Source organism: Egretta garzetta, unplaced genomic scaffold (genome assembly GCF_000687185.1).
Source record: "Egretta garzetta isolate BGI_Z169 unplaced genomic scaffold, ASM68718v1 scaffold39, whole genome shotgun sequence".
Lineage (NCBI taxonomy): Eukaryota > Metazoa > Chordata > Aves > Pelecaniformes > Ardeidae > Egretta > Egretta garzetta.
Genome location: NW_009260945.1, coordinates 3,152,886 through 3,167,407, shown reverse-complemented (window position 1 = coordinate 3,167,407; position 14,522 = coordinate 3,152,886). Strand labels below are relative to the sequence as shown.

Genomic DNA, 14,522 nt, shown 5'->3' with positions numbered 1-14,522 from the left:
AAAGGCTTTGGGAAGCAGGTTATCAACATCTGTTCATTACTCTGAGGAAAAGGAGGCCCTGTAACAGGATAGCTCCGATACTGAAGCCGACAGAGTTGAAAGTGGCTTTCCTGAATGGTCAGCATTAGATGTCATCCACAGCTTTTATAGGACATGGTTCCCAGGTTTGGCAGATGTTTTAATTCTCTTGGCACTGGGGTTTTACTCCAGTCATTTATTCTCTTCAGTTTCATCTCAGTAGTTCCCACCAGAGACTGTTGGATTTTTTTTTTTTTTTTTTTTTTTATTTTTACCAGCTGCTTCCTTCATGTTAATTCAGCTGCAGTGATATATCTACAAAGGGCTAGCCAGCTACAAGTCATCTTCTGAATAGGAAAAATGGGCCCTGATCTGACTCTTAAGCCATTAACACCCTTCCAGAGTTACACCGTTGTGGTCATGGGTATGAGAGGAGAATAAAGGAGGTACAGTACCTCCAGAGACAATTTTGCTTTTTTCCTCATCTTGCTGTAGGCCCAAGAGTTCGCCATATGGGGACAGAGGGGTTTGTTTACTTCGTTAAGTAAACAAGAACTGGAAGTCAGTTTGTTCAAACAACAACAACAAGGCAATGCATTTTTTCGTTACCTTTTCTCTTAAGATACTAAGATAGTAACATGTATATCACAGTGCCTACCTTCAGACAGTATCAATACATTGAAGAAACAGTTTCAGTAAAAAGGCTGTTGTGTAGGATACTGTTGAGCTAATGGTTGACTAGTGAGTACCTGGAACTATAGGTGGTAGCTGTGTAGCAGGAGGGAATTGGCCAAGTTCTTTCTTTCAGAAGCGATTACATCTCTCATTCTCCGGCACTGCTTGCCAGATACCTCAATACATACAGATTTCTAGAGTCAGTGTTTCTGTATTTCAAAATTTTGCAGGAAAGACGGAAGAGGAAAAACTTTTTGCTTTGAGCAGATTCTCTCTCTACCTGGCTTTCCTTCAAACTTAAAAAAGAGAAAGGAAAAGAAAAACAATTTTCACTGTCCAATACACAGCAACTTCAGATCTAGTGATGTGCTACAAATTCCCAATGGCCGGGTTCAGGCAGGCCATAAATAAAACTGCAGAGCCAACCTGAGATGCTCTTGGGTGTAACTTACAGTGAAAAACTCTGGTGCTGCATGCTGAGAGCATGGCTCCGCCGTTCATTTATAACAATAGAACTATTCTTCTGTCTGCACAAGGAAAACAAATCTCCTGTTGTTAGGAATCAAAGACGAGTCCTTCAGACTCTAGGAGACATATTTAACAATGACTAAGTGCGTTACTTCATAAGCATTCACTCTTTAAGGCTTTCTATCCTCTCTCATTATATAGTACTTCTGTGATTGTAGCGTGTCCCAAAAAGCAAGTTTATTGACCTCCACATGCAGCAAAAGTGCTTTAAAAAGGCCTGATGTGCAAAAAAGTATGCAAAATTGATCCCTTAAGTGTTTGTGAGGAATATGATTTGAAGCTTCATCCTCATTCGGGGGGGGGGGGGGGGTGTCAAGATCTCTGAAAAAATCCTGGCAAGAGACATGAAAAAGGCTTTTTGAATTGTCTTTGCAATTCATGGCTTATATATTCACTACATGTAAGGGTGGTGATTGGCAGCAAAGAGAAGTAACAGAAGTAAACTTGGTTTTTCCAGTGAATTCTCCTTATTTTTCTCAAGTATTTGAGATTTGGAAGAAACTCCCTGAACAAGAAATCCCACTTCAGTGTAGCTTCAATGCTGTTTTAACAGAATTTTAGGCAATCAGTTTTTTGACAGACTATGCAGATCCTGGTTGCCACCAATAAGGGTTTGAAATATTTCTGCTGACTTCCACCAACTCCATAGGCACCCACCCCAAAGTTATGAAGATGTAATCTAAAACAAAACGTGGCCCAGTAGTAAAAGTTCCTGTTCCCAAAGTCAATGGGCAGCCCATTGGCCAGTGGGCCTTGGTGAAATAACAAATAGACAAACAGGATCACTTTGAATTCCATGTCTGTTAGGTTCAGCCTTATCCCCGCAGTCTGATGTCCAAGGATGAAGCCTCATTAGTATGTACATTTAGTTTGCAGTATAGAAAAATGCACTTTATATAAAGAGAAACCGAGTCTATCCACCTTTCAGGTAGACCAGTAGCTGTTATTTGGAAATGATGACAATAATAAAAATGACTTTGCTCCCATTTACAGACCAGCAGAGCCACCAAACACACAGCCAGTACAATACTGGGCAGTGCTATAGCAAGCAAACGTCCAGGCTGTGGGTTAACAGGCAGCTGGGTAGCTGTATCCATCATGGGCTATTCTAATCTGAAATTATTAATCCCAAACAAATGGAGATTTACTGGTTACATATTTGTGTAATTCCACTAAATTAATGAAACGGTGATTTAAGGAGACCAGAACCAAATAAAAGGATGTCAGCTTCAAGCAAAAAATTGGCTTTCAAATTACAACAGTTGAGACTTCACCACGAGTGTACCTACACTTCCAGAAGCCACTTACACTGTGTAGGGTCAGCTGGATTCAGGTGCAGATAAAAAAATTACACAGACACACACACACACACACACACACACACACACACACACACAAGTATATATCTTATTTGCATATATTGCTTCAGATATTTTTGGCAGTCTTTCATATTGCCATGAAACTCACTGCAGTTTGGGTTCTGTTTCTAAGTTCCCCAGCTTCAAATACTGCATTTGAATTCTACTTAATGAATTAGATACGCTTTAGAGCTACAATAAACTTTTCTTGTGAACATATTTCTGAAGCAGAGTCACATTGCTCGCAGAGAATAAATACTGCAATAATATATTTACATAAATAATTTAAAGTCCAAGAGCACAGTAGGTATTAAAAATATATTGCCGTGATAAACCATGAAACCAAGGAACAATGTTGCTTTAATTAAAAATTACGAATACACTGCAGTAAACAACTTATTTACACATAGTTAAAAGTCTAACTATTGAATGTCCTGGACTTGTTGAATCCAAAAAAGGAGAAAATACTGAAACCTATCTCTTCACACAGACAAAATATTGAGGACCATAATGGTGTTTAATTAAGATCTACTGTTAATAATGGATTTCAGAGAGTGAGGCTCTTCTTTTAATTTCCCAAGGTAGAAAATGTTATTAAATTTGGCCTTTAACTTCTCATTGACATGTACACTTGAAACTTCTGATTAAAATTTCAGAGGTTGGGAAGAAGCACCCAAAATTAAACTCTTAAATCTGGCACAAAAATAACAATGAATCCTGATTAAGAAATCAAATTTCAGAAACTTCATTACTGTTCTATTAATAAATTGTTGGGTTATAATTAAAATGGGGCCTGCTGGATTTCTTTAATTTTTTTAATTCTAAAAAAGTTGGAAACTGTAGAGGGAATTAAATGCTTAAAAAAATAGGTTAATGAATCTAAGAAACATGATCCAACTTGGACAGCTTTCTTTTCTTTCTGGGAGCGGACACAGCGGAACAAACATTACTTTCCACCCAAAGGTAGGTGTTCAGGAAAAACCACTGGTTCTGTCCGCTCCTTCCTTTTGTCAACATCCATAGTCAAAGCTCACTACACTCACTGCAGACCTGCATAGGAAATCACAGGTCTGGGTATGGTCGTTAAAGTCAGTGTTAACCCAGTTTTAAACAGGTATACTTGAGAGTAAGATTAAACTTGATGTCTACATTATTTAGCTGGTCAATATGAGCATGCAGTTCTTGTTTCCAGAATGACGCTTCTACCTCTACCTTGACTTTCTTTGAAATGTTAATGTCAGTAGATCAGAGAAGAGCCGACACCATAAAAGTTCACTGCTAATCATGTGCAGACAAATAGCTAGAGCTCAAGGTACGTGCTTTTGAGTGGTACAAATACTCGGAGTCTTATTTTTTTGGTGTAATACATTTTTGCCAGCTTGTTTGAGCTTTTAAATGAAATTCTTTCTCTGTCTGCAAAAAAAAAACTTCAAGCTGAAGAATAAGAAATAAAATTGCTTCAAAAGTACAGTGGTCTTTAAGAATTTTTACAAAGTAAATCACATTGTTCAAAGAGATCAGTAATTTCAATCTGATTCAGATATGCAGCGTTCAAAGAATAAATTCAATCTAGATGTGGACAATGGCACAAATGGTTTCTGTACACTATTCATGGTTCTTGAAATGCATTTATGATGTTATATCTTATAGAGTAATTTCCTGATTACAAATAACCATCAGCCCCTCCTACAAGTTTTATGTAGAAAAGTAACTAAAAATATCCCTGCAGTTAGACCTATCTCAGTCATTATAGGTTGAAAATAGAAAAAAGTAACATTACCAATTCTCTGTTGTTCTTTTGTTTACATCCGTCCATACACTTTGCACAGATATATCCTTTGCTGGGGGTGGTGTACATTGTTCACCCAGCACACACCATGCAACTCTGGTATATTCATTGCTTCTTGCAGACATAAAACACTGCTGGCTTATTGTCATCCGTATTGAGTGTAATACTGCATTTGAAAATCTGTATTGTGCCTGCTTGACCTTTATTTTACCCATATAACCATAGTAAGGACTCTGATTATAGCAGCATAGACTGAGAACTCTGTTGTTTGGTATGCATTCTCTATAAAAGGCCTGGTCCTAGGCCTAAACTCTAAGCACAGACCTGCTTGTAGGAATATATAAGAAAACATTGCTGCTGGGCCAGACTAGCGAGTAGCTTTGACCTTTATGCATGCAATTTTTACACTATCCTTAATTGCAGATGCTGTTCTCATATACTATGTTTTCACCGCTAGTAGCTATGTGTTTCAATAACACCTGTCAGTATTAAAAACACCTTTTAAAAATCCTATTTTATGTTTTTCTATTATTTTAGCAAAAGAAAGACATACAGGTAGTCAAATTAGCCTTTCCTGAATCATTCCACTATTTCCTAGATTTCCATTGCACTTGCTTTATCTTCTTCTAACCTACAGGTTATGAGCTAGTTATAGTCAAGATTTGAGAGTTCTTTTGCAGTCAGTTATGAGATGTGATGGACTGAAAAAAAGTATTTATGTTATTTAGCCGGTTACAGACAATACTTAAAGCTGACTTCAAGTTTTCAATAACTCATTGGAATGTCCTACTATTTCAGTGTCAATGTAGTTAGGAGAAATTCAGCAAAATCAGTGGGTCAAGGGGAAAAATTCAAATAATAATTTCTGGATTGTTGGTTTTGATAACCAAATCCTTATATTTTCTTGGCTTTTCTCTTCTAACCTCACAAAATCAACTGTTACAAAAATTAGTATGACTTTTCTTATCTCCCATGAAAATACATGAACTTATGGACAACCTCAATAATTACGTTTCTTAACCTCAGTAATGCTGCTGAGGGTCATATTGCTGTATCTAACAAGTAATAGAAATTCCATAGTTTTTGCATCCATAGACAAATCTGTGTGACCACGGTGAATGAAATAAGGAATCCTTAAAGCAAGAACTAAAATTAAGAATAAAAATGCAGTCTGTAAATGAATAAATTTAGAAAACAAGGGGAATGACACATGCTAACAATCATCCTTCAGATAAACTGATGTAGCAGAGCTCAAAGGCATTTTTGATAGACAAAACCCGAACTATTCAGACTCCATTAACTAGGTGTTTTTGAGGTGATGCAGAGAATTGAAACTTTTAATTGTCTGCCTTGCCTTTTTTCTCCTTCCTTGGAGATGAGCACACTCACCTGCTTAAATTCACCTTCTCATCATTCGAATCCAAGGCTGTCAGTGCGGTCCTTTGCAATAGCATGCTTACTAACATTTGTTACTGACAGAGAACATCTTCAAGATCAGTAGCTTTCTTTTTTTCATAGAACAGTACATATGTCAGACCTCCTTTAAGAAGTGCACAACCACTGCTAAATAATCCTACCTCCATGGTATAGACTGACATTATACATTGTTCAGGTAAAGCTTTGAAGTCACTCTCACAAAGATGTTTATGCCCTTTCATACGCACTGATATCTAGGGGAAGTTAGACTCACAAGTAAGAACAAAAAGTTAAACACAGATGTAACTTTTAGTTTTAGTGCCTAATCTGCAAATCTCAAATGCTGAGAAAAGCTGTCTGGAAAGTCAATTTAGTATTAGAGAAGAAAGTGGTTGATCTTTCATTTTTCAACAAATTTAAAAACAAAAGACCGGACCAGGAGGACCAAAATATAAAGTGATAGCACCACTTAATACCTAGGTTTGCTGCTTGCAACGTGGCACATGTGTGGGATTACATTGTCATAGCACAGAAATAATAATTTACTTTAATTTATCTGGGCCAGGCCAAGTCTTAGCTTACCATAGCTTCAGTGTTTCACTGGGAAATATTTTCTCAGCCCTTGGCCGTGGATGGATGGTCATTATTTCACTGAAGGATGTTATAAGTTATCATAAACTGACTTAATCCATATGTAAACCATAAATTATTTCTATACACATTTCCAATTTTAAATGTTTTCTCTAGCTCTCATGAAGGAAGAGGAATAAACAAGCTGGTTAAAAGTCATTTAGAAACCCTATGCAAAGCTATGTCTTGCTCGTGACACTTGACTGTTCTACTATAGTAATCTCCTAGCCTGGAAAACTATTGCCCCATCTAATGCAGCTCTTTGTTTTCATCATACTGAAACTCTTCATTGTAGGGGAAAAAAAAAAGCCACTTATTATGTAGACGCCAAACAAGTTCAATTTAATTCTCTACTGGCAGCCAAATTCTCAGGCACAAAAGACACTTTCTGATGGATGAAAATTAGAAGGTACTGCACTCACCTGATAGTCTGATGTTGCAAAGTATCTGGATCAGTGGCATTTACTGTTAACACAACGCTGCCAATAGGGATGTTTTCTTGTTTTGTCACTGTCATTGGGTTTGGGTGGAAAACTGGGCCTTCATTCACATCCTCAACAGTGATCTGAACTGTTGCTGTGGAGCTGGGGCCATAGGCTATGTCTGGAATCAGCGGGTCTTCATTTTCTACTTTGATCAGCAATGTGTGAAATGCCGAAATCTCATAGTCTAAAGGCTGTAAAACATATCATAAAATCAGTGTGCAAGGTGCAAAGACAGTATTTAGTGCTTTTTCCTTGCAGAAGTTAGACTGAATTAGCCAGAGAGGGACAACAGCATTCATCGCGTCTGATACTTGGTCAGAGTTTAGCATTAGACACAATGGAGGTGTTCCTCTACCCAACAGCACGCACTTTTTTGCCATGCCTCATAAATATAATTTAGTTCTCATATATACATGCTTATTTATGATGTAATATGCATTGAGCAAACAAAACAGAGTCATACTTTGTAGCTACTTATGATAAGTAAGATAAGGCTATTTTCTTAACTCCTACCTTGAAATCAAAAGCACTGCCATGGAAATATATTCCATTTGTCTTTAGAATTGAAAATACATCTTCTGAAGTCAAACAGAGAAAATTCTGATACAGGCAGCAAACAGGACTATTTTCTTTTTTTTTTAAAGTGTGGGATATAGGATTATCTTCATACAAAGACAGGTAATAAATTTTTTCATGGGACTTTAGAAATGTGGGACCAAAGGCTGCTCTCCAATTCAGCCTGAAGCTACATCCCTTACTTCCCTGGTATTTGCATCTGTGTCCTCTGAGAACAAAATGTGGCCCTTGAATTCTGATTGTACCCTCAGTCACAAACAAAACCATGTTGTAAATCTCACTATTGATTGTGACGCTTACTGCAATGCTAGCTGCTATCTAAGCACAATGGCAATGCAGTTAGCAACGGGCAGGTCCTTATGACTAAAGAAGTAAGGTTACTGTGACAGAAGAAGGGGTTATACATATTGTTTGGACAAGGGGTGGTAGCCAACCATATATTTATGAACAACTTCTCCTTCCTACACCTTCTCTTATGCAGTACATCCAGTGGGTAGACCTTACAGTAATAATACAGTGTAAAAGCAGATTGTTCTTACTTTGACAACAGAGAGCATTCCCTCGTTAGTCTGTGGATTGGTATGGATTTCAAAACTCTGCCCTGGATTTCCATTAATAATTGTGTAGACAGCTCTCCATGCTCCAGTTGCTGGGTCATCTCTGTCACCGACGGTTAAGTTTACTATTACACCTGTGACTCCCTCCTTTACTGTGGCTTGAAACTAGAAAAAAAAAAAAGCATAAAGGCAATTGTTCCTGTTTTCAGTTAATGACAACACACACACAAAATATCCAAGACAGCATTAATTATTTACCACAACAGGAGAAAGATGTAATCCTTGACTGAAACTGAAAGCTATAGGCTCTAAATCATACATTCTCACTCATGAAATACAAGGCAGCACATTACGGCTGCTCTCCGTTAAATCGGTGGTAGATAAGCAGCAATGTGATAGGAATCAAGCTTTGGGAGATACTGATCACAAGATGACAGTTCATCTCGTGTTACTGGAAAAGTGAATCCTGAAAATACATACTGTGTTGTATAGGCGCACATGCTATGAGAAAGGGAACTATACTCAGCTAAGCAGAAGAGGAAGCTGGCCAATATAGCTTGTTTTTGTCCTCGAATGCACTATTATTTACAAATGAGACAGTTCTGCATTCCAGACTATTATTTTCATAAATGACCCCACCGCTTATTAATTTTTCACTACACTGTTATCAATACATAAAACATTTTTCACAAAAAGTGTTCCCATACCATTTTTTGGAGCGGCTGCTCTAAGAGACTCAAAAAATAATTGGACCTCACGCTACCACTTTGTCTGCAAAACTATAAGTCAGTGTTATTTTCTTTTTTCAGTGGAAGAATTTTTTATGACCTTGTGAAGTTTGTTGCACTGCTGCACCATTCAGCTAGCCAAGCCCTATGAGAAAATTCTCTCTAATTTACTATCCAGACAAACAGCATATAACATCATTCTTATTTACGTAGGAAAAACATTAAACAAATAATTGGAAAAGCTTGTAAGGGTCAGACTTAATAATACCCCTCACCTTTCAAGTACTTGAGGCTGACATGCTAAAAGCACTGTATATAAGGGTGATAAGATAATACCTGCTTTATAGGTGGATAAACCAGAATGATAACATACCTAATCCTCAGAAGTGCTGAACATCAGCAGTACCATTATAGATCATTAGGAAATCTTAGCATTTCTAGGGATTAAGCCTTCAAAAGTCCAAAATTACAAACTCAAATGACAAATAGGTTTTGTCATACGTTCACTGCTTAAAAGCTACATTGTTGGTGATGTTATATCACTCCAGGGAAAAAAAAATCAGGCTTCAAGACCAGAACAGACTAAATGTCTTTTGTTCTGTCCTACAGACCACACAAAGTCATAACGCTACAGAAGATTTTGTGAGAATACTGAATCCAGAAAACGGCATTTTATTAACATATAGATTTCACAATCTGGACAAATGGTAGGTAAAATGGATTTCCTCATAGTAAAATACAGAGACAACTACATCTTTTCCTGTGTTTGATTATGTTTTTTTTTTTCTTCATTTCTTCCAACAAGATTTGACTTGTGTTTTCAAACTCTTTTTCAATTTAGCTGTATAATTTGAGTGTATGCATTCAGCTTAAGCTTTCCAGCCTCAAACTTGATTTTATAAAAGGATGACATTCATGATTGGCTATTTCTAATTTCTTTGGTATGCTTAACAAAGAATGTAAAGATTCTTTTGATTTTGATAGTTAATATATAACAGGTTGTGATTGAGCTTTGTTTCAGACAGATCATTAAGCCCATTTGCAGTTTAATTAACTCTAAATGATAATATAATAATATTTTTGCTTGCTTTGAAACAAATCAAAAGAAAAGCTCTATTAAGAATCTTGGAAAGAGCAGAGGAACAATTACCAAGAGCATATTCCTTCCTGCTCAACAAAATGCCGTCACTTAGCACAAAGCACACTTGGACACCTCTTACTCTAACTGAAAATAAGAGATCAGCCCCATTGATATTTTTGTATTATTTCATATTGCCTCATCTTGATCATGTACAAAATGAGACATCAGAACCATAAGGGCCGTAATTTTTCCCAACAAATGTTGACTAGACTTCAGGGAATCTAATCCTAAAGAATCTAACCCTTCCATTTGACTGGGAATCTGTTCCCAATTCTTATTGATCCTTGGTCAATACTCCCTGGATCACCTTGGGAACAGTAATACCCATTAGGGTAAAGTATTTAAAGATCCAGCTATTTTATTCAGATACATAATTGTGAAGCCAGTGAGATAAATTTATTATGCTTACTCCACCAGTGACGGAAAAGGTTACCACGATGTGTCAGCTAGTTCAAAAAATACTGTATGTCAGTTTAAGGGTATCTAATTCAAGGATGTCTCAGCTGGGGTTGGCTTTCTTCTGCATTCCTATTTTCTCCTTATTTAGGAAGGGCTCTCAGTAGCTTCAAGTGCAGTGAGTTAGTAGTGCAGAAAAGGCACATAGACTTGCTGGGGGCATAAAACTGCAGAGCTTCTGACACCTGCAGATCAAGGAAATGACAACAACTACAGGCAAAGGCTCTGCCAAGCCAAATAATTCCAAGCGTGGTGGTACACTCACCCCTAGCATTCTTTGCATTTTAAAAAAGACCATATAAACACAGAGGGTACTTGAAGCTGTCTGGAATATTAGAGTAAAATCCGTTCAAGATGGATGAAAAAGCAGAACGATCAAATCACAGAAGTTGTCACATGGGTCTACTCTAAATTTATAACATGAAAAGTGAATAAATCACAGATTTGTGATTGCAAAGGACAAGTATCTGCTGTGAAATAGAGAGGCCCAGAAAAATATAGTGTATATTATCCAGAAGGTGAACTCTTTTGGCTGTTCAGCCACCTTTATATAAAGAATGGGCTTCCTAGTATTTAGAAAAATCTGTTATGTTTATACAGGGTCCCTTTCAAAAACAAAAGTAAAGAAAGGAATTTAAAAATTATGAAAGGACAAAAATACGAATTAATTTGCAAACAGTTAAAAGATAACCACAGGTTCATCATATTTCAAAAGGAAAGGTTTACATTCTTAAAGCACGGTGCTTAACTGGGAGAGTCGGATCCAGTGCTCTAACATAAAACCCCATAGTGGCTAACACAAATAATTGGATCACAAGTTAATTGATTTTACTCTTTTTAAATATCTGCGTATCCCCTAAGCACCACTATAAATTAAGAATAAAATAGATGAGTTCAGTACTTTAAATAAACCACTATCATCTGGACCCATATTAAAAATAATAACTTAGAAGGCAAATACCTTAGGGGCGAGGGCTGCATTTGGCTGGAAGGAGCTGTTCATTTACTACAACTGAGCATTTGAATACGTAAGGTTAACTTGCTCTGTGGAGCGATATGCCATATTGTCATTTATTGTGCTTATCATCCATACACCCTAGAAATTCTAGTAATTTAGAGTTTTATAAACATGGGGGGAAAAAGACCCAATTTCCCTTTTTCTGCACCCAAAAGCTTATGAAAAAATACAGAAAAATACAGAAAGACAGACAACAGACTGATAGCAACTTAGAAGGAAACATTGAGTGAATAGCAGCCAGCAGTCTTAATCATCATGTTTTTGTAGGCAAATGAGACGTTTAATAACAGGGAGCTGAAAGACACCAAGGAAATACAGTGATGGATGCAGATGAAGGGTTCCTCCAAGAGCGTGAGGGTAGCTTGCGAGGAAGTGCAAATAGACTTGGAAATGTAATGAGTGAGCAATGTTTGCTGCCACGATGGACTGATGGGAAGCAGATATTGACCACTGGGCATTCTTGTGAGTGATCACAAAGAGGGTTCCGCTAGGCATGGAGGTCCCCAAGAGTGAAAACAAGCAGCTTATATTTCTTACAACAAAGGAGACAGTAAAGGGATGGCAAAGAGACGAGTAACATTCAAAACAACTCTGTTAGAATACAGCCAAGGTGACGGCAGCCAGGATAGCTCTGAGCAGAAGAGGGAATCTCAGTTCAGCAGTCAAACTCTACTCCTCCCTTCCCTGCAAGCCTGCTCCAAACTATGTGCAAAGCTTGAGAAGACAAAATGAAAAATTATGGTTCCAAGCCGGCAGGAATTTTATCTTACAGAGCATAGGAAATCCAAGATGGCAGGTATCTGCTGAGAACCCTTAGGCCTGCATCAAAGGCTGGTTAAAGGGAGAAGTCAAGTGGGGAAACATATTGAGACATAGCTTAATTTTAGTAGCGGTTTCTTGGCGCAGCCAGTGTTTGAGGTAACACTGAGCCAAACCCTCCACCACACTGAGCTCTATGGTGAACTGGTGGGACAGCAAAATGGATCAGCAGGGCCTCAGGAAAAACCAGTCTTGTCAGATTCCCACCATGGGGCAGATACATGAAAAGACCACTTTATAAAATGTTATCACCTGAGAATCCAGGCACTAACCCCATCTCAGCCTCAAACAAAACTGGAAACGGTACCCAACCTGTATGAAAATTGTATTTTTAACAGACAACCTTATTTAAAGCTTCTGTAGTAAGTGAGGTTTAATTTACTGGCTTCTCAGAGCACAGAGGAACAAATAAACTTAACTGCATCAGAACCAGCTGAATGTCAACTGTCCAGCAAGAGCACACAGTAACAACCTTAATACCTTTATGAAGCCACCAAAAACTCTCTCAGAGTGGGGTATCAATATACCCAAATTAAAGAGCTGCCACAAGCAGCAAACACACTGCAAGATGAACGTGTCTGGGATTGGTGATCACTGCCCCATGGCTCATTAAGATTCTGCATGCTGTGATTCCCAGTCAAGAACAAACAAATTAAAACTGCATGTCAGTTTGCATTTATCAGGCCGACATTCCAGTTGAAGGTATTCTGTGCTACTATCATGTGTTTGTTTCCCCATCTATATATCATAAAAGATGAGAAATAATGGGATATATTAATTCGCACATCTCTATTAGAAATTCCCCAGGGAAATTGTATTATTGTATTCATCCTCCTCCACTGCAGTGCACTACTTTTGCAACCATATTTTGTCTGCCTACTTTCTTGAAAATATGAAGACAAGCTTACACAATCTCTTGCAATCTGCTGGTTCTTTGTGTCTTTTACTTCGCCCACTGTCATTCAGTATGTGTGCACCTGAGTGGCCAATAGTTATTTGTTAAGGAAACAATCTATTTTCCATAGCTCTGTATCTGGAATATCTCCAAGGACAAATGCATTTTTGGAGTGACCACAAAGGTTTGCATTCTCAAGCAATCAGGAAAGAGAACCTCATAAATGTCAGTAATGGACATTTCTTGTGGACTTCACTGGAACACAAAGCCCAGCTTGCTGGCTGACAATAAACCAAGTAATCTGGTGCGCGGAGCTCATCAGACTTCACAAACTAGAAAGGTGAAATACTAGGTGGAAATATTTAGTGTAACATTCGTGCATTGAACAAAGTGATACTGATGGTTCTTCTGTCACCTTTCATCTCAGCACAAAGACCAAATGTGCTGGTCTGCTACCAGGGGCCCCTGGTGGGCTGAAAAACAGAGGACTTGACCAACTGCAGTTTATACTGAAGTCTCCATATGAGCCATTTAGTTGCCAATTTTGTGTCCAGGGCAAATTGTAACTTGGTATTACATTATTTCTAATCTCTTCCACAGATTTTGAAGGTATTTTCCCTCTTAAAACTGTGCATAGCCTTTACTAGACGGACACAGATAGCTGCTGTTATTTCACTACAGAGATAGCTGTATTAACGGAATGGATTAAGTTGATGTAAGCTGTACAGAAAGCAACATATGAAGCACTTTGGAAGCCATTGAGATGAAAGACACTATGTAAATATAAAGCATGATCATAGTATGACAAGGATTTGATGGTGTAAACTAGATTCAAAGCACAAATTAAAGCTATGAGTCACCTAAACAGTCTTTAGTAATTGTCATTGTCTTACTGCCATAATGCTGGCTCGTAGGCACTATATTATTTCTTAACTTGAAATGTTTCTTTCAGCTTATTCTATATTTTTTTCTAAGTACGTAATATTCTTCCATCTCCCTAGTGAAATTACAGAAGGAATTCAATTTTAGCTTCAAAAAAATCTTTCTGAATATATGAAATTGACCATAATAATATTGGACGCATTTTCACCTTTTACTTTTGAATGAATTTCACAGGCCACGTATTGTAAATGCCTTGTGATCTTTCAAGGCACACACTAGTTACTCTACAAAATAAAATTACTGCTCAATAATGAAAGACCGAATGAATATTTTTGTCCACTATATGCTGCAGCCTGACACCACAGCAACAAATCCAAAAGATTAATTAGCTAAATGGAAAGCCAAAGATTAGACTCTGCTCTCTGTAACATAGCTACTATTTCTGCGGGCTCTACAAATTTCTGCCTTTCTATTGAAAAACACAAAGATTCTTAATATCACTGATATTAATCATGAATGATCAAATAAAGGCAAGGGGGGTTTTGACGACT

At 37.5% G+C, this 14,522-nt stretch overlaps 1 protein-coding gene across 1 annotated transcript in view; it reads right to left on the bottom strand.

Moving 5' to 3' along the window:
* The window catches only part of CDH13 (cadherin 13), a 583,915-nt gene that overhangs the window by 35,484 nt on the left and 533,909 nt on the right, over positions 1–14,522 (bottom strand). Inside the window, exons 12-13 of the mRNA XM_035902601.1 lie at positions 8,015–8,197; positions 6,837–7,090 (exon numbers count right to left, since the gene is read on the bottom strand). Coding sequence (XP_035758494.1) covers positions 6,837–7,090; positions 8,015–8,197 — 437 coding nt within the window. The remainder of the gene's footprint in view (positions 1–6,836; positions 7,091–8,014; positions 8,198–14,522) is intronic.